This window comes from Nipponia nippon, unplaced genomic scaffold (genome assembly GCF_047370975.1).
Source record: "Nipponia nippon isolate SJK-2023a ecotype South Korea unplaced genomic scaffold, ASM4737097v1 scaffold_6, whole genome shotgun sequence".
Classification (NCBI taxonomy): Eukaryota; Metazoa; Chordata; class Aves; order Pelecaniformes; family Threskiornithidae; genus Nipponia; species Nipponia nippon.
Window position 1 is genome coordinate 4,835,129 of NW_028262380.1, and position 19,807 is coordinate 4,854,935.

General features: G+C 37.1%; 1 protein-coding gene across 4 annotated transcripts in view; it reads left to right on the top strand.

The window, feature by feature from the left end:
* CTNNA2 (catenin alpha 2) overlaps window positions 1–19,807 on the top strand; it is a 510,643-nt gene that overhangs the window by 441,900 nt on the left and 48,936 nt on the right. For all 4 annotated transcript variants that reach the window (XM_087736026.1, XM_087736022.1, XM_087736023.1 and 1 more), the window contains 3 exons: window positions 1,915–2,007; window positions 2,290–2,446; window positions 6,293–6,493. In XM_087736026.1, the coding sequence (XP_087592152.1) occupies window positions 1,915–2,007; window positions 2,290–2,446; window positions 6,293–6,493 (451 nt within the window). The remainder of the gene's footprint in view (window positions 1–1,914; window positions 2,008–2,289; window positions 2,447–6,292; window positions 6,494–19,807) is intronic.

Sequence of the window (19,807 nt, forward strand, 5' to 3'; positions counted from 1 at the left end):
CCAAGAGAACTCCAAGACCTGCTTAATAGTTTGATTGCCATTCCATGACACCCAGCCCCTTTCAGTCACATATCTTACTGCTATCTGAGAAAAAGATATATGGTGCATCTGGAGCCTTAGGACAGATTTTCATCATGATAATCACAAAATGAAAGGGCAATCTAAAAACCCACTTATTTAAAATACAGAAGATAGCTATTGCTGAACTTAATACCATTTGCTGGTTTTTAAGGTCTGTAATTTCCACTCATGTTACTGCATTCTAATTATTATCCTGCTTAGCTTTTGTTTCTCATGAAGATTAAAGTGGTTTGTTTGATGTGTGCAAAGAAGCGACTACAGAAAATGGTAAATTAATTGGAAGATGTCAGCTTAGGAGAACGTTTTTGACATGAGCGCTGTAAGGCTGTTAACAAACAGACTAACTCATTTGTCTCACCATGAAATGAAAATAAAAATCACAACATTATGATAAAATCTTGACTAGGAAATGCCTGCAAGACTCTTTGAAGCCTTAGGTTCTTTTCTTCCCTGGGCTTTGGCACCGTGATATATGCAAACCACGTTCTACATAACTGTGAAGTGAAATAGGTTCTATGCAGAACAGATGGACCAGGGCTAACGTGGCGATGTGCACTGGAGACGGGAACAGATTAATACCACAAGGAGAGACTGGAGGAAAATTGGAAAGATGGGAGTATTTGAACTAATTCATGAATCATTTCCAACTGATAGGTATGCCTTCAGGCACAGTGAATAATATCAAGGAAGCATATTTAAAATTTTATAAGTTTGTTTTAATGTGGATTAGAATTAAGAGCCATACTTTCGGATGATTAAAAAAAAATCTCTTGTATTCCCCCCTCCAAGAATGTACCTTTGTGATTTAAATATCACCGATGAGCTTAATTATGTGCACTGTGACATGAATCGCTGTTTGGAAAACCTACGGCAGATTCATGGACTTGGACCAAAGCTTTTGGGAATGGATTTTTTTGCAAGAAGCGCTGTATGAGCTGGGAGAACATGCTCTGCCACTTGCATCCAAGCCACAGGGAGGCAGCTCTGCAGTGTCTGGAGGCATGGTCTGATTTCTAGATCTCATTCAGGTGTCTCTCTAAGTCTCCTCTGTCTTTATCTTATCCAAACAGTCTTGTGAGGTTCAGGCTTCCCAAGGCTGTGCCAGACCAAGCACATGTAAATACCTACACCTTTGAATGACGTCTTCAGGCATACATTACAGAAGGAGGCTTTCAACAGAGACATTTCACATGACCAAGTTATGATACTCTCGCTAACGGACATTTTACTCTAGGGCAAATAATCACGTAGAAATAAAGAGGTCCACCTGAGACTTAAAACAATTTTGACATGCCTAAAACCGTCAGGATCTGAAACAATGAAGATACTTGAGAAACATGCAACTTCCCAGTATCAGTGAAGGTATCAGAGATTTGTTATGGGTGGAAAAGCACAATTCCATGTGTTAGGAGATCAAAGATTCTTCATTTTGCAAAGCTCAGAGTATATGGATGAGCCTGATTACTAGTATTCATAATGGACATGGTTAATAAAAGGAAAAAGAAACTGTGGAAAGGAAATGTATAGATAATTATCTGGATGATCTACATTCTCCATATGACTTCTCAGGAGATTATTTTCAAGCTATAGAAGAGGATGTGAAACACTTGACAGTGAGATAAGATTTTGAGAACAATCTAATGAAGATGGCTAGTTCAATTTGCTAGTAAGGAAATATCTACATGGGTTTCTGTTCACCAGTACAGAAGACGGTGTTTCATTCTTCTTGTATACAATTCTTTCATTCTAGGCAAGGCTCAATAAGAAGAGGGAAAGGTGGAAAGTGGCCCGCTTCCCTGAAACTTAAGTCTTATTCTGCTGATTTCATTGCAGGTTGCAAATCTGGCCTGTTCAATCTCAAATAATGAAGAAGGTGTGAAATTAGTCCGTATGGCAGCAACACAGATTGATAGTCTGTGCCCACAGGTAAGTAAGATTCCTGCTAAAAAGTACTTGAGAACTCTTTTGGCATTAAAAAGCATCAGTTAGCTGAGACAGGGAAAACAGCCGAGATGAAGATTATAGCCTTGCTTTTGTTATTACATTGTTGCCTGCTTTCCACAAACTGTGAAAAATACGTTCATATCTTGAGGCCTGCGTATCGAATGGGGTGTAATGCTGTATTTTTAACATAGTTCATAATCTATTTGTTTTTTCCCTTGTGAAAAAATTTTGCCACTCCTTGTAACAAATGATTTTGAATAACAGGTAATAAATGCTGCGCTCACATTGGCTGCCAGACCCCAGAGCAAAGTAGCACAGGACAACATGGACGTCTTTAAAGATCAGTGGGAGAAACAAGTGCGAGTTCTCACCGAAGCTGTTGATGACATCACTTCGGTGGATGATTTCCTCTCTGTTTCAGGTACTGAGATCGAGGGACTCTTCTAAAAATATACTCCTAAAGTAATGGGTTGGAGCAGAGAAAATCTATAATTACTAAAGCATCATTAGTCCATTAATCCGTCTCTATTGGAATGCTGATCTTCTACGCTCAGTAGGAGCAACCAAGCCTGTGTTCAGTTTTAGGCCCCTCACTACAAGAAGGACATCGAGGTACTAGAGCATGTCCAGAGGAGGGCAACGAAGCTGGTGAAGGGTCTAGAGCACAAGTCTTATGAGGAGCAGCTGAGGGAGCTGGGGTTGTTTAGTCTGGAGAAGAGGAGGCTGAGGGGAGACCTTATTGCTCTCTACAACTGCCTGAAAGGAGGTTGTAGCGAGGTGGGGGTCGGTCTCTTCTCCCTAGTAACAGGTGACAGGACGAGAGGAAACAGCCTCAAGCTGCACCAGGGGAAGTTTAGGTTGGATATTAGGAAAAACTTCTTCACTGAAAGAGTAGTCAGGCACTGGCACAGGCTGCCCAGGGCAGTGGTTGAGTCTCCATCCCTGGAAGTATTTAAAAGCCGGGTAGACGTGGTGCTTGAGGACGTGATTTAGTGGTGGACTTGGCAGCGCTGGGTTAATGGTTGGACTCGATGATCTTAAGGGTCTTTTCCAACCTTAATGATTCTTTGATTCTAAGCCGTGCTCGTTAATCCCTGGTAGCAATGGTTAGCTTTTCATCTCCCAGAAAATAGCATCTAATTTGTGCTTCTATTTCTAAAGCAGTTTTGTTTCAACTCAGCCACAAAGTAGGCTTTTAGCCACCTTTAAAAATGTATTACAGACCTGTGACAGGCTGACAGTATTTGTAAAAATTATTAGAGACCTCGTGCAATTGTAGGCAAGAGAAGGAAAGATGAACTTTCCATACTTTATTTTGTAGCTTTGCTCTGATCAGCTGTGTCTATAAACAGTGGGGCAGATGGACCGTGCAGTCCTGGCCCCCGATCATCTGTACCAGATTACCAGGCCCTGAAGAGGGGATAGGAAGGTGGGAAATAGGCAGATGCTGCATGTGAGCCCCATCTAGGTATGTTGTCAGGACATGACCAGTGTGTACGTTTCCAGAGAGCTGGGAAGCACTTCTGGGTCCCAGAGTTATTGGTGTAGCAATGCAACCAAACAGAGAGAAGTAGTAAAGTAGCATAAGAAATAGCAAACCTTTGCACTTCTCTGACCTCACTGGGAAGGATTACAATGCAAAACAAGCTCTTCTATGAAAACAAAGTATCTTAGTTCTTACATAAAGAAGGGATGGAGAAGAGAACAACATTCATTCTTTAGGTCACAGTCTTTCTCCATCCTCCTCGTAAAGTGCTACAACTTGTGGCAGAATGTATTGTTATAATATAGTCGTGCACAAAGAATACTAGAATTTCAAAGTGCTGCATGTCTTGGGTTATCTACTGCAGAAAACTCATTTTTCTATTACGGTTTGAAAGAGGTGAATTTCATTGTTGTGAATAAGGACACAGAGTGTGCCAAGTGTGCTTAGCTTACTCTAATGTCACAGAAGAACCCAACTTCAAGAGGTAGCTTGGCTTTAATTTTATGTTTCATTCTCCATTCTTTTCCTTGATGTTTCCTGAATTTCCTAATAAGAGTTTAAGATGTTTGGAGAAAAAAAAATTGCCCTTTAAAAAACCCCTTAATTTTCTTTTTTGCCGTCCCCTTTATTTTATTTGGTTGTATCCCTCTATTATTAGTAACAGGGAAATGGTTTGGTTTAGTATAATTACACTCCACTGTTCAGCACCACTGCTAGAGTGTTTACTGCAAGCCAGGACAAGAAAATGAAAATGAACTCTCAGAATAAAAGGGTACTTCAGAATCTGGTAGCACATAGATTTTTATTTGATATTTGAAGCTGGCAAGCACTTCTCAATAGACCTAGTTCTACAACAAAAGAGCAGGCCAAGCTGTAAACTGCAGATCCAGTCCACAAGCCAAAGAGATGGCAAACTTGCTTAAATGGCCATTGCGTTATTTGCTTGAAGACTTTGTTCACTCCAAGCACTTCTATCCATAAAACCAGAAGTTATTTGAACTGATGACATTTTTATTTTTTGTTTTTCTCAAGTCATATTTTCTTCTAACATACTCTTGACTTAGATCCAAACTTTCCAAGGCAGTTGAGAAGTAGTATTTCTGTTGTGTTTAGTTTAGTTTTTTCTCTAATACTGTCCATAGCATCTCTATTGAAAATGAGAAAACATGCTATGTATTCAGAAAGCCTGTTGCTGCTAGCTGTAAGCTTGGAAGCCTCAGCTTACATAGGGTAGTTTTATTTTTGGATGTTAAACCAGTGAAGCATTCAAAATGGGCTAGTGTCTGGTTAAACATACCTCATGAAATTACACCTCCTCCTCTTCATATTGAGTGTCACATTTGATGGCATGTTTTATTAATACAGTGGCTACCAAAAGAAGTCTGACCATAATTTTAATCAGTTACTTTATATTTCAAATGCACTGTCTGTTCAAATCCATATAGCACTTCTTGTTGGGCAAAATTTGGCTATGCCATGGTAAAAAAATTGACAATAGTGAGGAGGAAACAGTGAAGAAATATTTTACCAAAGCAATATTTTTTTAAATGTGTATAGAGGGTTTTTTAAACAAAGAATTTTGCCTTGCAAGTTACTCTGATTCACAGCTCAAGGGACTTTCAGTTTTCATTCAGAGTTGTTACAGTTTAGAATTTGACATCATGTAAAGCATTCCTGAAACCCTCAAATGATTAAAACTTGGGATTTTTAACAGGGAAGATTAGTGTGTCATTCTATTTTTGTGGCCAAGGATAATTAATAAAAAGCAGTTAGTGAACCGATTGATTCCATTTTATTTATTAATACTACAAAGAACAGCATTTCATTTTCAGTTTAGTGGTGTCTCTGGCAGAAAAGTAGGTTGCTGTTTAAAGTTGCTGAGTTTCTCAGAGTGAAATTGCTCAAATATGAAATTCGGTCATAGTTTTATTATTGAAATGATTTTTAACTGTAGTGGCTGCAGGGAAATAATGTCTGACCTAGTCAAAATCTGCTTCGTCCTTTCACATTATCTGCATGTGAGAATACTACGTAAACTGTGATACTGCAGCACATGAGAGTGGATGGCCTGATTCTGAGCCAAGAAAAAACAATGCAGCTCCCAAGATTTCAATAAAACTACTTGATATTACATCATCTGAGCAGACCCTCTGTTGGCAACTCTTATTTCAGAATATGCACAGTCACATATGATCATATTGTGTGTCATGAAAAATTCACACCTTAATCTCAGGCATAGATGGAGTAAAGGAGGTGAACTGCTCGTGCACAGGCTCCTACTGTATGCAAAGACCATTTGCTGTTGTCTTTTCCAAATGGTTTATTTTCTTTTCTAACTTATTTAGGCACAAATGAACCAAATATATTAAACATTTATAGAAATGTGTAAATTCATCTTCAGAAAATGCCCAACTGTTTATTAGAGCGTCTGCATAATATTTGACCGCTTTCCTTTTTGCATTGATTTTTATTACACTTTCATTATAATAAAATTCAGTGTGATGTTTGAAATTAATGTGGGTGTTTTTCAAAGAATTACAAGTTGATACTCGCAGTATAGGTGAGAGGACATAGCCCAGTCCCTTTTAAAGAGAAATATCACACTTGGGATTTTTACTGTGATGTGGCATAGTATCACAGAATGGTATTTGGTTTGCCAACCTGGATAAAGATAGATACTAATTTTTTAATATGCTGACATTTGCCGTTTACCCAAATCAGTAAGCTTTGCTATGAGGAAGAACGAAATGAAATGAGTCTTATTTTTTTCCTACGTTCCAGAAAACCATATTCTGGAAGATGTGAATAAGTGTGTGATTGCTCTCCAAGAGGGGGATGTCGATACGCTGGACAGAACTGCGGGTGCCATCCGAGGCCGTGCAGCCAGAGTTATTCACATCATTAATGCAGAGATGGAAAACTATGAAACTGGAGTTTATACTGAGAAAGTACTGGAAGCTACCAAGCTGCTCTCTGAAACCGGTAAGCTTACTTGAAATATTGTTCAATATTAAGTCACTTAAAACTTTCAGTTAGTTCTCTGAAATCTGTAACGCAGAGGGGAACCTGTGCTTGAAAACAAGATATAAACAAACAAATTAATAATAATGTTGTTTTTTTTTTTTATTCTCTACTCAATGCTACTGCAGAAGTCATATTGATAAGAGCCGTATAAGAGAAGAGATTCAGTAATCCATCAAGGCTAGTCTACTTCATCAAAGTTTTGATGATTTGAGTAAATAATACACAGCCTTTTCTTCAAGTTCTTTCTGAGTTGGTTGATTATGTATTATGTGTCTCTAGAAAATCATTACAAACGTTACTCTGTGGTCTGTGCAGGTGAATGTACTTGTTGGTAACTGAAGTTGTGTTTCTAAACAAAACAATTTTTCATTGAAAATACATTTGAGCAACTGAAAATATATTACCTGATTGAAAAAATATAAAAGTCTGCTAGGTTATATAAAATATATAGGTTATATAAAATAAATAGATGATATAAAAATATAAAAGTCTGCTACAGGGGTAGACTGGGAAAAAACACTGATTTTTTTTTTTTTTTTAGCTTGTTTTTGCCTTCACAGAGCAGGGGTTGGATTCATCTAAGTGTAGGTAATTATGTCCAAGCTGGTCATTTCAGACTCCCTTATACTCAGTATTATCTGTTGCTATGTCTGTCTGAATTGCTCAGTGCAGGCAGTACTATCAAGTGCTCTCATCTTAAGCAGTGGTCTACTTTTGTTCGGATGAATCATGCTTTGAATTTCATTGACTTTACGGACTGGGTCTCCACTTACTGTGTACAAGTGACCAGCAATGATATAGATGCACGTAGTATAGATGTCTGAAAATGTCTGAGCTGATCCTCCCTTATCTCACTGCACTTGCTCATCTGGGCTTTAAAATCAAGATTATTTTAGAGGGAACAAATGAGAATGCACCAGTTCAGAACATGGCAAATATAACATTCAGTCAAAACAACGGACATCTCCTTATGAGATAGAAAAGCAAAAACTGGAGCTCTGGCAGCCTCTGTGTTAGCTTTGAGCACAATCAGCAAAATGAGCTAAAAATGAATGGAATGGAGCACAATCAGCAAAATGAGCTAAAAATGAATGGAATGATTTGATACTACTTGTTGGGTTATTGTTGTCCCCAGTTTATTATCTTTTAGCCCTAATAGGGGAACCCAAGCCCTACGTGCACAGATAAATCCCAGTGACCAAAATCAAGAATTTCATATTTTTCTGATCTTTCATTATGATTTCTTAGCAATTATAGCTGAATCGTGGATTCTTGTGATTGTGATTATGACTAGAAAGTTGTGCCTTGAACACCCACAATGCTTATAGATTCACACCAATCCATAGAAATTGGATTTTTTCACAAACTTTCCCAGGCACTTTCCTGCGAGCTGCAGAGAGACATTTTTGGGGTAAGGTTGGGAATCAGCAATATAATCTTCACCCTACAGTACGCGCTCCATTCAGCTCTACACAGCTATCTCCTGTGCAACATTCATGTTTACTTTACATCTGCCTGAACCCGAAGGATCGGGTTTTGGCCCTGTACAGCTTGAAGATAATGCAATAAGGCTTGCTGCTTTTTTTTTTTTCCTTGAAGTTTAGTGATTCTGTTTAAATGTCCTGTGTTTTTTAGGTGGGAGAAGCAAAAGTGGGTCTGAAAATTGTTTTTATTATTCCCCTTTTTGTTACTACCCAACAAGATCAGTGGAATGAGTACTGTAAATTTAACTTAGTGGCAAATGTCTATGAAAAGTCTAATTCACAACAAGAAAATAATCTATTCAGTTTAGGTGGTTAAATGTTTTGTTGCACTCTTATGTTAAAGTCTCCTTTTGTTAAAGGAGAGATTTTGAAGCATTCTTCCTATCACTAAGCTTTATTTACTAAGAAAAACAAAGCATATTTTCAGGCTTTTTATTCAGCTAAAATTTCTGACCTAAGGTTCTGTAAAATTTTTATTATTAATTTTTCAAAGGAGTAACTTACTCTTTTGAAGCATATAAGCATGAAGGTATAAAGCACAGTTATATAGATCAGCAGGAGGCACAGTAAATACTTACATTCCATATTTAATGCACTTGTTTATATAATTTGAATTATGACTTAGTGCTAGAAGCTCTGGACTAAGGGCATCTTGACACCATCAACTTGTTAATGCTGGAATTCATTACTTAAGAATGAGTCACTTTTCCTCAAAGTTATTCTTTATTTTGTAAAATGTAAGTAAACTTGTGAGTGATAAAGAAAAATTAAAAAAAAAATGTACAAATAAAAAATCATATGTACAAATTGTGCAACAGAATTTCAGAGGACGGGATGGGCCAAATTCAATGAAGCCACTGAAGCTAAAACGATTTCTGCCAAACACAAATGTGGATCATTAATATTACTGCACAATTTCTTTCTGCAGCTTTTCGGGCCATTTACAAAGGCATTGATTATTATTTCTCTGATTGTTGATTAAAACAGGTAGAATTTACTGACTCATTCTGTCACGCTAGAATAAAGTTGTGAAAATGGTATTTAGACCATCCTACGCCATTCTGTGCCCTGCCCTTTTATACCCTGCCTTCTCCCCCAGAACTGGTCTCTGTCTACACATCCATCCGTGTAGCTATGGATATAGAGAAATGGGTATCTATGAATACATACATATGTTTATATATTCATTCTATCATCACCTTGAGATCCTGTGCAGATTTTTTCAAACACTCAAGAACGATGAGAGTGATTTATTTAGAGTCAGGCTCCACCCACAAATGAACATATCAAAATGTCTGGGAGAAACTCAGTGAGGAACACCTTATCGTTTTCATCTTTGTTCCTCCTTATTTTTAACTGAATCTTTATTTATTTTCAAATGAAGTGCTTTTGAAGGCTGACAAAAATTTAGTTAAATGACATTGGAAGGGAAATAAGCACATTACATTTCTCTTAGAATTATTATTTACTTTTAACTATCAGCTCAGGAAAGGAAAGCCTCTGTTAAGCCTCCTTTGCCAGCGATTTCATGTTGCTATGAGTACTGGGTTTGATGCACAAGTATGCATACACTGTTTTCGAAAGAGAAACACCTTGCTAATGGCTTTTTGGGGGGGCGAGAAAAATTAATCTTTACTGAAAGCAATATTGGGTGGTTCTGGGAAATTGAAACTATGCAAACCTTACTTTAATAACTGTTTTCACCTTAAAGTTGTATTTGTTTTTTGTTTTAATTTACAGCCTTTGGAATATATGGGGTGGGTTTTTTTAGTGTTTTAGTGCTTTTTTGCTTGTGCTTGACTAACCCATTGCCGTTATAGCTAAGTACTTGGTAGAGGCTAGATTCTTATCTCTGACAGCAGTATTAGGGAGTGACGTATTGCTTAATGTCTTTTTAAAATTGGGTACTTCTATTTTCCTTTAAGACCAAAATAAAAACTTGACTCTCACTTGCTGACTTTCTTATAAATCCAAGATGAAAACTATAAAACTACAGAGTCTATGGGGCTTGCTGGGAACAAACACAAAACTCATAGATTTTAGTGGATGTTAATTGTGTGCAGGAGTAAATGAGAGCTTCAGGGAGGTTTTTTTGCCTGCTTTTTTGGGCACAGTGAAGTTTTACTAATATCTTTAGCTTGGTTTCCTAAAAAGCAAGGCGCAGTGGCTCCCTGGGGGCATCCCCAGCCCTGGGCATCAGGCACCGCCATGGGGCCAGGGGTGGCTGGAGGCCAGGCTGGGATCTCAGCCCACTGGTGGGAGTCAGGATCAGGCCCAGTGAGGAGAAGCAGGGTCAGACACAGCCCAGGGTCTAGTAGGCAAGGCCATGCTGATGGCTCCTGCTAAATGTTATATTGGTTTTCAGCATTTGTAGAGAACTGTGAAATTATCCTGCTACAGATGGTCCATGAAAAAAAAGGAAGGAGAGAAGGTTGGAAAGGAAAAGAGAGGAGAAAGGAAAGGTTAAAAGCAAGGAAAAAGGCAAAAAGCAAGAGAAGGGAGTATGAGAAACAGAGCGCTCAATTTCTGCTTGAATATTGAGATCACTTATACTGCTCAGCACCGGCAGTGACTGAGGCCAGCTGCCTTTAATAAGGAGGAGACTGAAGTCTCCTCAACAATTGCTTGAGAAGCTGTAACAAGTGAAGGGAAGAAGCATGAGTTTCTAAATGAGTAAAAAGAATTGTCCATAGAAAGAAATCAAGTAACAGGCAACGAGGTTGAATATTATTTTTCAAGATTTCTGAGATGCAGGGAAGAGAAAAAGCTGTGACATTCTTTAAAGGTCAGAGGGTTGAATTTAAATTGAGAAAACTAGAGTAGACTTTGCAGGGTTGTAATGAAAGGGAATGAATGGGAAATAAAGGAGAAAAAGCAGAGCGAATGGGACCAGAACTGCCTAGGAAGGGCTGTGAAAACTTTCCGATAATTTTTTTTTTCCCTTCAGTTTGCATTAGATTGTCTGGAAACCATCCTGGAAGAGCACATACTGTAGTACTTGGGTTACTCACTTCTGTGAAGGACATTGGAAATCTGAATTCGTCTGATTCAAAGCAGGAATTTGAGTTTTGGCTTTTAGCATGTTTTAAAAATATCCTAGTAATTTTGTAACTAGCTGGTTTTAAGTAGGCCGCGCTCGGACTTCTGTTTTGACTCAAATTTTTTATTTTGTCTTTATCAGAATAGACTAAAGTTGAAAATCAACACTACTGGCAATTCAGCAATAAGCCTGTGAGAGTTTTATCAGTGTCAGTAGGACAAACTTTAAAGATATTTATCACTAGGAAAAGGCAGCTCAATGATATTATCAAAGCTAATACTAAAATGTGGTAAAGATGTATTTTTCAGCAGTGATATGAAGGGAAACAAAATGTAGAAGCAAGAAGATTAATTTAAGCATAGGTGTAATCAAAAAACCCCATATTGAATCTGAGGGAGAGCTGAAAATTGCAAAATGGAGCCTATTTAAAAAGTAAATTACGTTAAATTCATGTTTTTATGGGAGTTTCAGGTAGTTATAGCACAACTTAGAGGTACCATCATCCTGAGAACATGAGATCATTTATCCAGGGGTTTTGATGAAATTATGGCTTTTATTCTGCAAAGCACTGTAGCATTTTCTTTAAAGTTTTGCTAAACTGAAATCCAAAGGTCAAGGTATCACCAACAAAAAACATTTAATGCATTATTAAAAGAAAGTTATTTTACAAAAGGACCAGAGAATACCCAACATTATTTTCCACTAGTGCTTGGTTTGATACAAAGAATTTTTAACCAGAGAGACTGTGTTCAATATGTACAGGAATACAGTAAGACATCATGTAAAATATATGATAAAACAATTAAATGAGACACATAAGAGATTAATAAATCACCACGGTGTCTAAGAGCTTAAATACTATTTCTTTTTCTCTCCACTTTTAGAGTTTAAAAATAGAATATAGTACTAAAGGAGAATATAACGTAACTGATTTAGATTTTCAAAGGCTTTTCAAAAAGTCCTGTATACACAGCTGTTTGGAAAATGGGTAACCATGGAGTGAATGTTAAGGCCTTTGATGGATTAAGAGCTGGTTACAAGGCACAAGCAAAGCATAAATGACCATTTCTCAGCAGGCAGAAAGATAAATCCTGTGATGCTTCAGGGGTCAGCGCTGTGGTTGGTGTATAATGTATTAATTAACAGGTGAATAGACAGAAGCAAAATTTGCCAAAAGGAAAATGCTGGTTTGGCTGGTGGGAGTAGGGGAGTTTCCTTATCAGAAAGACAGCACTAAAAGATAATTTTATTTAATTTCTCTAGGTAAATGGAACAATTTAAACTATATTATCTACACTGACAGGAAGGCTCTGAGCTAATTCATCCTCTCAGAAAAAATATGGCTTCATTACAGGCAGCTGGACAAAGATCCCTTCTCCATGCACAACAGCCGTCCTATCAGCATTTAAGATGTTAGCCTGTACTTTAAGGAGGATATTCACCAAATGCCCCAAATTGTTGTTTCAGCTTTGGTCTCCACAACCTAAAGATCTTCCAGAAATGGAAGAAGGTCAAGATAGGGATGACAAAATTAAAAAATCATAGAATCGTCAAGGTTGGAAAGGACCCTTAAGATCATCGAGTCCAACCGTTAACCTATCACTGCCAATTCCATCTATACCATGTCCTCGAGCACCACATCTATCCATTCTTTAAACACCTCCAGGGATGGGGACTCAACCACTTCCCTGGGCAGCCTGTTCCAATGCTTGACCACCCTTTCGGTGAAGAAGTTTTTCCTAATATCCAACCTAAACCTCCCCTGGCTCAGCTTGAGGCTGTGGGGATTTGGAGGCAAATTAACTCCAGGAGAGTTTTAAAAGACTAGGATTATCTATTTTGGATGTGCCAGACACCTTAGAAAACAGATAGTAGGTTAGTATAATAGAGGTGCCCGTTTTCATAAACCATTATTACTTAGTCGCTGCTCAAATCTTTTCTCAAAAACATCTTGTGTTGTTAAGAGCCATTTGTTAAAGTAAGGAGGATGATTGTGGAGGTAGAAAAAAAATTATACCAAGTCTAGAAAACATAGGCAGAAAAATGCAGTGAATATTGACTAGCTCCAACAGAATGTTTTGTTAATATAAGTGTGAATTGTACAACAATCTTTTAAAATAAAAGCACTGGCATTCCTTGCATCCCCTTGACTACACACACCTACGTACAGATACGCACAAACTCATAACTAAAGCCAGAAGGGTGCTTTGCTTGTGTTATATAAACCATTTCGTGTCCAACAGCATGGAACTCTCTTCTTGAGGAGATTTTTTGAAGAGCTGCAGCTAGCTTTTATTTGAAATATTAACTTGAAGGGAGCTCCATTTATTAGTAATAATATTTTGGGGGTACTCGCTGTATGTAGTCTTTCTTTACACAAGTAGGCAGGAGGATGAGTGAAACATCTGAAATTGGTGAGACACATCTGTCCCTGCAGCCATCATTTGTTATCCTTCTTTGTACGCTTTGTGATGTACCCTTTCACTACATGATTGCCTGCGATGCTGGACACGAGGCACCTCCCTGCAGATACCGCTTACCTTGGTTGTCCCCTGACATTTTGTCTTTCTGCAAATGACAATTCAACCAGGACAAAGTTTGAAGGTTTGGGTTTTTTTTTTTCTTTTATGTGTGTGTGTCCATATCTCAAAATACTTGGTAATGTAACTCCATACATCCCATTAATTTCTGCAATGTACAGCTCAGCTGTACTGCACATGAGCAAATCCAACATTTCCTGAAAACATTGCATTGCCATGTCTATACTGCATAGTTACGTATACCCACGGATAAAGAAGGAGCCTTCTGTGAAGTGCCAGAAGACTCACTTAACACATACGGGCCAACGGGTCAGCACTTTGCCATAAATTCAAGGCATCCAGAGAACATTGGTTTTACAGTCAGTGGCTAAACTGGTGATGCAGGGTATTGGCAGCGTAGGCTGATTCTTCCTGAAAGTCTTGTGTTTACTGCAAAATGCTATAGGGTATGCGTGTTCATCATTTTGCATCTATCCTTTAACCATTTCACTGGGGGAAAAGCTAATCGGTACAGAGCAAGAAGAGAAAAGGTGGTCTTGTGCTTCAGATAGTGATGTTTCATCCTTTTCTATGCCATAGCACTTAAACCAGCATGCTGCAAATTTTGCCTGAGTTTTGCTTTTCCTCTTTCCTGAGTGACCGATGTGAGACGTGTAGGGTTTGATATCCAGAACTGATGAGGATTCACATTTTTACTTATGAGTATTTAGCTGTAATGGAAGTCTGTGACCGCTTCTCTGAGCACAGAACGGTAAACACTCTGAAAACCCAATCCAGTGACGTAAAACACAGACATAATTTTATATGGGCATGTCTTCATCCGTGACAACCAAAATATTATTAATATATGTATGTATATGCATGATATGTCTTTGCACAACATGTGCTACAAAGATACGTAGATGGAGGCCCAAGCAACAAAATATTTAAATCAAATCTGCTTCTCTGAAAAACAGTTGGTCTAATACTGTTATATATTGCATATTATTTCAGTAGAGCTTTATAAAGCTTTTTCTTTTTAATTAGCAATATAAAATAATGACTGAAATGTTGTAAATTATTATATGATATGAGACCAGAGTTTAATAAACATTTAATGAAATATTTAGAATATTCTTATAAGGAATTTACAGTTCTTCTAGCACAGACTTTGACCAACACTTCAAGCTAAATAAGGTGTTATGTTCAATTCTTTATTCATCCTTCAAATTAAATTGAGAAACTGTCCTGTCGTCAACAGAGTATGTCAGATATCCCATAGGAATTATTTTTTCAATACCTGTTAAAAACACTTAAACTTCCCAGTAGTAGACTGTATTCTTTCCTCAATTAAATAAAATAACAGGTTAATAAATTAAAAAAAAAAATAAAAAAACCCAAACCAAAACAAAAACCTAGAAGAAATTTCATTCAAAACTCTGAAATTTTAAACTTTGTGAATTTCCACTACTGAAACTTCTTAAATCTGGATAATTGTTGGGCTTTTTTCCTAACGGAGCATCATTTTTTTTAATGTAGTGGGTCATTCATGGTGTTTTGCTTTATTAGTCTCCGCTGATAACCCTTAGCTCACAAATCCGCCAGTCATCCCGGATAGTTTTGTTGATTTGTGTGACATATACAACTATAATGTTTAGTAGAAGCGCAGATTCTCTGTGTGAGATTTTCAGGGATCCTTCCTTCAACTTTTAGCAGTGAGGAGTCCAAACCTTTAGACTGCCGTGTCAGTCTTGAACAGTCTTACCCAAATCAGACTAGATTTTTACAGCCACTTATTTCGACCAAGTGATTGACACCTAAAATTACATGTCTAGTCTCTATGAATGTGGCATAGGGAAAATCAAATTTCTGAAGGGCAACTACAAATGCTTAAATGAATGCAGAGTTACCAAGAGCTAGCCAGAGGGCAAAGCTGAATATACCAGGGTATATCAGATCAGTCATTTCTCTGGAGCTTGAGCATCTGGTTTGTCCGAGGACAGTCTGGCTCCAGAGAAAAACCTCTGGTCTTTGAGAAGGGTGATTCCCTTGGATCCAAACCCCTGGATACTAGAAAGAGTTGAGTAGGTGCTTGTCTCTTTAAAATTAAACTCTACAAAGTAGCTCTGCTGATGCCATTCAAAAACAGTCTTCTGGCTAGAAAAAATGCTGCAAAGTTAAGACCTTTGGGAACCCTTCAGTTCCAGTGAGATTTGGATGGAAAGTAGCCACTTCTCGCTCAGCCAGTGCCCTCCTGGGCACCCTTCTGATTTAGAGCCAAAAGTGTTCTGGGATTAGGTGCAAGAATGGGGTTTATTTATGCCTGAACTTGTTTGTCCAGAGCAGATATCTGGTCTAAGCCAGTCATCTGTCCTCCCTCTCTATTCAACGGGCAGAGGAATATCAGAACTTGATCCAGCTGAACTTGAACTTTCTTAAAGTAGGTGTGATGAATTGTCTAATGGAAACATCTATTGCTATCCATTTGGTATAGGGAAACATAGATTTCTAAGTTTGCGATGTATGAAGTGGGATGAAACCAGGCCAAGTTTCCTAACTTCCATTGATAGCACTAAGAATTAGAAACCCACGCGCCTGGAGGGACCTTGACCTTTATTGCTTTCTTTGTGTCTGAATTATCCCTTTCTAGATTTCTGAACATTCACTTCTACTTAAGATTGTGAGGAATTTAAGTTCCTAAATAATGAGGCCATAAAAGTGCATTAAATTAGCTAGGCATTCAATCTTGCGTATTAATGAAACTTAATATTTTAATGCTATGAACAATAACTCCCAAACATTTTTAATTTTTTTATCTCAGTAATTTTATTATGTAACCTAACTTTTCCCTGTCAGTGATCTTATTGTTCCCATATCACTAAACAAAATTTGCAGCTATGTTTTTAAGTACAAACGTTGCAGTACAAACTGATTGCCATAGGAGGAAAAAGTCAATAGAGAATGTATTTCTAGAAATGTATTTTATATATTTATATAAATATATATATAAATACATATATTTTTATATATATAAATATATGTATATAAATGTATTTACATATTTATATATTATTTTCTAGAAATGTATTTCTAGGTAATTACTTAATAATTTTAATATGCAGGAGATATGGGTGGGGTGGGAGAAAAACAAGAAAAGCTTTAGATAAAATATTTTCTGTGTGGAGCAGTGTGGTTCAAGAAAATACAGGGTGTATCAAGGCATGAATTCACCCGTGGTGATGTGCTAGTTTTCTATCATGCTGATAGTAAAAAACAAAAAAACCAAAAAAACACAAAAAAAAACCCTCAATCAATAGATGAAATGGAAGTAATTTTAACGTTGTTGTTTCCCAATTTTTCTCCACCAGCCATTCAACCTAGGTTTTGTTGGCAGTGATTTTACTTTCAACACGATTGAAAACTCATCTACAGAAAGGCTTTAAAATCTTCATTTGTTAGAAAGACAAAGTCAATAAATTAGAAGTGTTGCTATTAACTTGGGCCCTGATTCTGTCAACATTTATGCAGGTGCCTAATTAAGTTGTGTAGTTAGACTGAGAGATGTTAATGGATCACGTTTTTCAGTCTAAGTGTATGCATAACTGTTTTTGAGACCACAGCTCGAACTAAGAAACCAATATTTAATTTTTCCCCCAAAGTACTGACTTGCTTATGAATCTGAAATTCATAGCCAATCTCTCTGTGCATAATAAATGAACCGTCCTCTATCTGATGCATTTACAAGTTTCAACTCCAGACAGAGATTTGATGCCTTTGCTTGGATTTTGCTTGTAGCTATTTCACTGTCCGCATAAGAATATCTTTCTTTGTACAGTAAATGACAGATAAGAAAGACTGGAGGTTTTGTGGGTGCAACTGAGTTAGGTATTTCCCCATACATCACTGTCATGGAGCTCCTCAAGTATGGCCCAATAACCTTAACTGGAGAATAATAGAGTCTTAACTCAATTTCCAAAAACTTGACTGACAATACATGCTTAGAGAAACTATAAGTAATAGCATCTTATTAGTTTAAGATGTTTTTTCTTGCTTGTCTAATAAAAAATGAGAACTGATGTAAAAATACAAGCAAGCAATTCATAATATGGTTTAATAGCTATTTCCATTTTGAAACAGTAGATAATGTTCACTTGTAAAAATGTAAATTAAGGACTAAACTGTAGCCAGGTCTGCAAGGTCAAAATTGTTGAAAGACGCTTGTCCCCATGGTAATACAGGCGGACAAAAATGAGTTCCTCATGTTCACCGAAAGGAGCAAAATGTATCTTTCCATCTCCTTCCCATGGCCTGATGCTTATGAATCTACAACTTCTGCTGCTTGAATGAACGCATGGAGTCATGACTGTTGGCAGCTTACCAGTGAGGAAAATGACCTCTGGGGCTTCATTCTGGAAGATTATTCGTGTAAGGCTTCATTGGCTGAGCTGAAGGACTTAAAATTTAGGTAGAAGGGGAGAAAATCCCATACAGAGAGACTATGGGAAAATATGGAAGAGCCTGTCATCCTTTGACAACTGAGCTCTGCTTTGGCCTCCACCTATTTGTTCCTCTTATACATCCATTTCAAGCAAAGGGTCGTTGTAAGTCCAATAACATTGCTTTAGTAATGTATGAGTATAAAATGTCTCTCAGAAATTAAATATTTATTTCTGACAAGGAGTGTTTCTTATTGTAGCACATTCTGCAGAATCTGGTGCTGAACAGAGACCCTGTAGCCGCCTATTAAATACTTCAGCAACAATTTCCATGATACTGGGGGGAAGTTCTGATTTACCAAGTAAATAACCTCTTAAAATATTTCACTTCTATGTCTCCCTTGTAGATCTCTGTGCCTAAGACTTACAACTTCAGAGGGTCTACTTGTGACCAGACTAGCAAAACAAATACAGCATGTGTCCTTGCCTACTTTTTCTGTGTGTTTTCATATTCATCGGTCAAGTAAAAAAACAATTGGAAAACAATAATTGTAGCCCAAATATAATGTTTAGACGTTAAAGGTGTAAAGTACAATATATATTGCAAGAAGAGAAATTGATTACAATGGTCAACAGTCAACTAAAACAAGCATCTTCTTTTTTTGGGGAAAAAATCTCAGCAGTGAACTCTAGCAGGCTATGAGCAATTTCCTTCAGGAGTCGGTGGAAGTTTCTTCATTTGAGTATTTTAAACATGATTTAGAAATAGCTTCTAGATAAAGAGTATAGAAGCATTTATGTTATTTGGACTAAATTATGTTATCAAAACATAGAAATATATGTCTGGATACAACCACAAAATATGTTTGTTTTTAAAAAAAAAAAAAAATCACATCTTTCACATACACATGCTACAAAAATTTCTGTTCAGTGCAAAAATGAGCATAGTACTCCAACTAGGGCCTCACTGTGTAACTTCACAGTATCTTCTCTCAAGCCTTTTTATATATATTGTAATAATTCTAGATTGACGTTTGCTGTTTTTTATAATAGCATCACATTGTTAGACACGTTGCAAAAGTCCGTTTGACTTATCTTTGTGGTTTGACAATGTACCATGGGTAATAATTCCTTGAAATGCTTTTTCTCATGAGTTCCATGTCCACCTTATAGTAATTTAATTTACGTTTCCCTTATTTTGCTTCTAAGAATGTCATGTGTGGCCATGTCAAAAATCTTACCAAAGTCAAGCTGTATCACATCTACTGCTTCTCCCAACCCACTAGTTAGCTGCCCTGTCAAGGAAAATATTGTAATAGCTTGATGCAACCTATTTTGACAAATCTGTTGCCTTTCCAACATCTGCTCATTATTTACAAGATAATTAAACATTAATGGCTTTACATCGTGTTTCATTTTCTTTCTGGGTACTGAAATTAGGCTGAATATCCTATAATTCTTCCTTCTTTTCTTCTCTACCTTTATATAAATCGATATGTGTTTTTTCTTCTTTCTCTAAATCCCTGGAACTTTCATTGTTATTGTTTTTCTTGAGTTCTCAAAGATGGTTCAAAAATTGCTTTGATGATTTTCTTAAGAACTGCAGGGTAAATTTTATTATGCTTTGTTAACTTGAAGACATTTTTAACAGATACATTTCTTTATGTTTATGTAGATGTTCTCCAGACTGCCCTTTCCTAATTCAGGTCTATTGCACTTACTATTAATTATGTTAAATACCTGACTACCTCTGCTATTTAGGAAATTCTAGACAGAAATTTAAGGACCGTAAA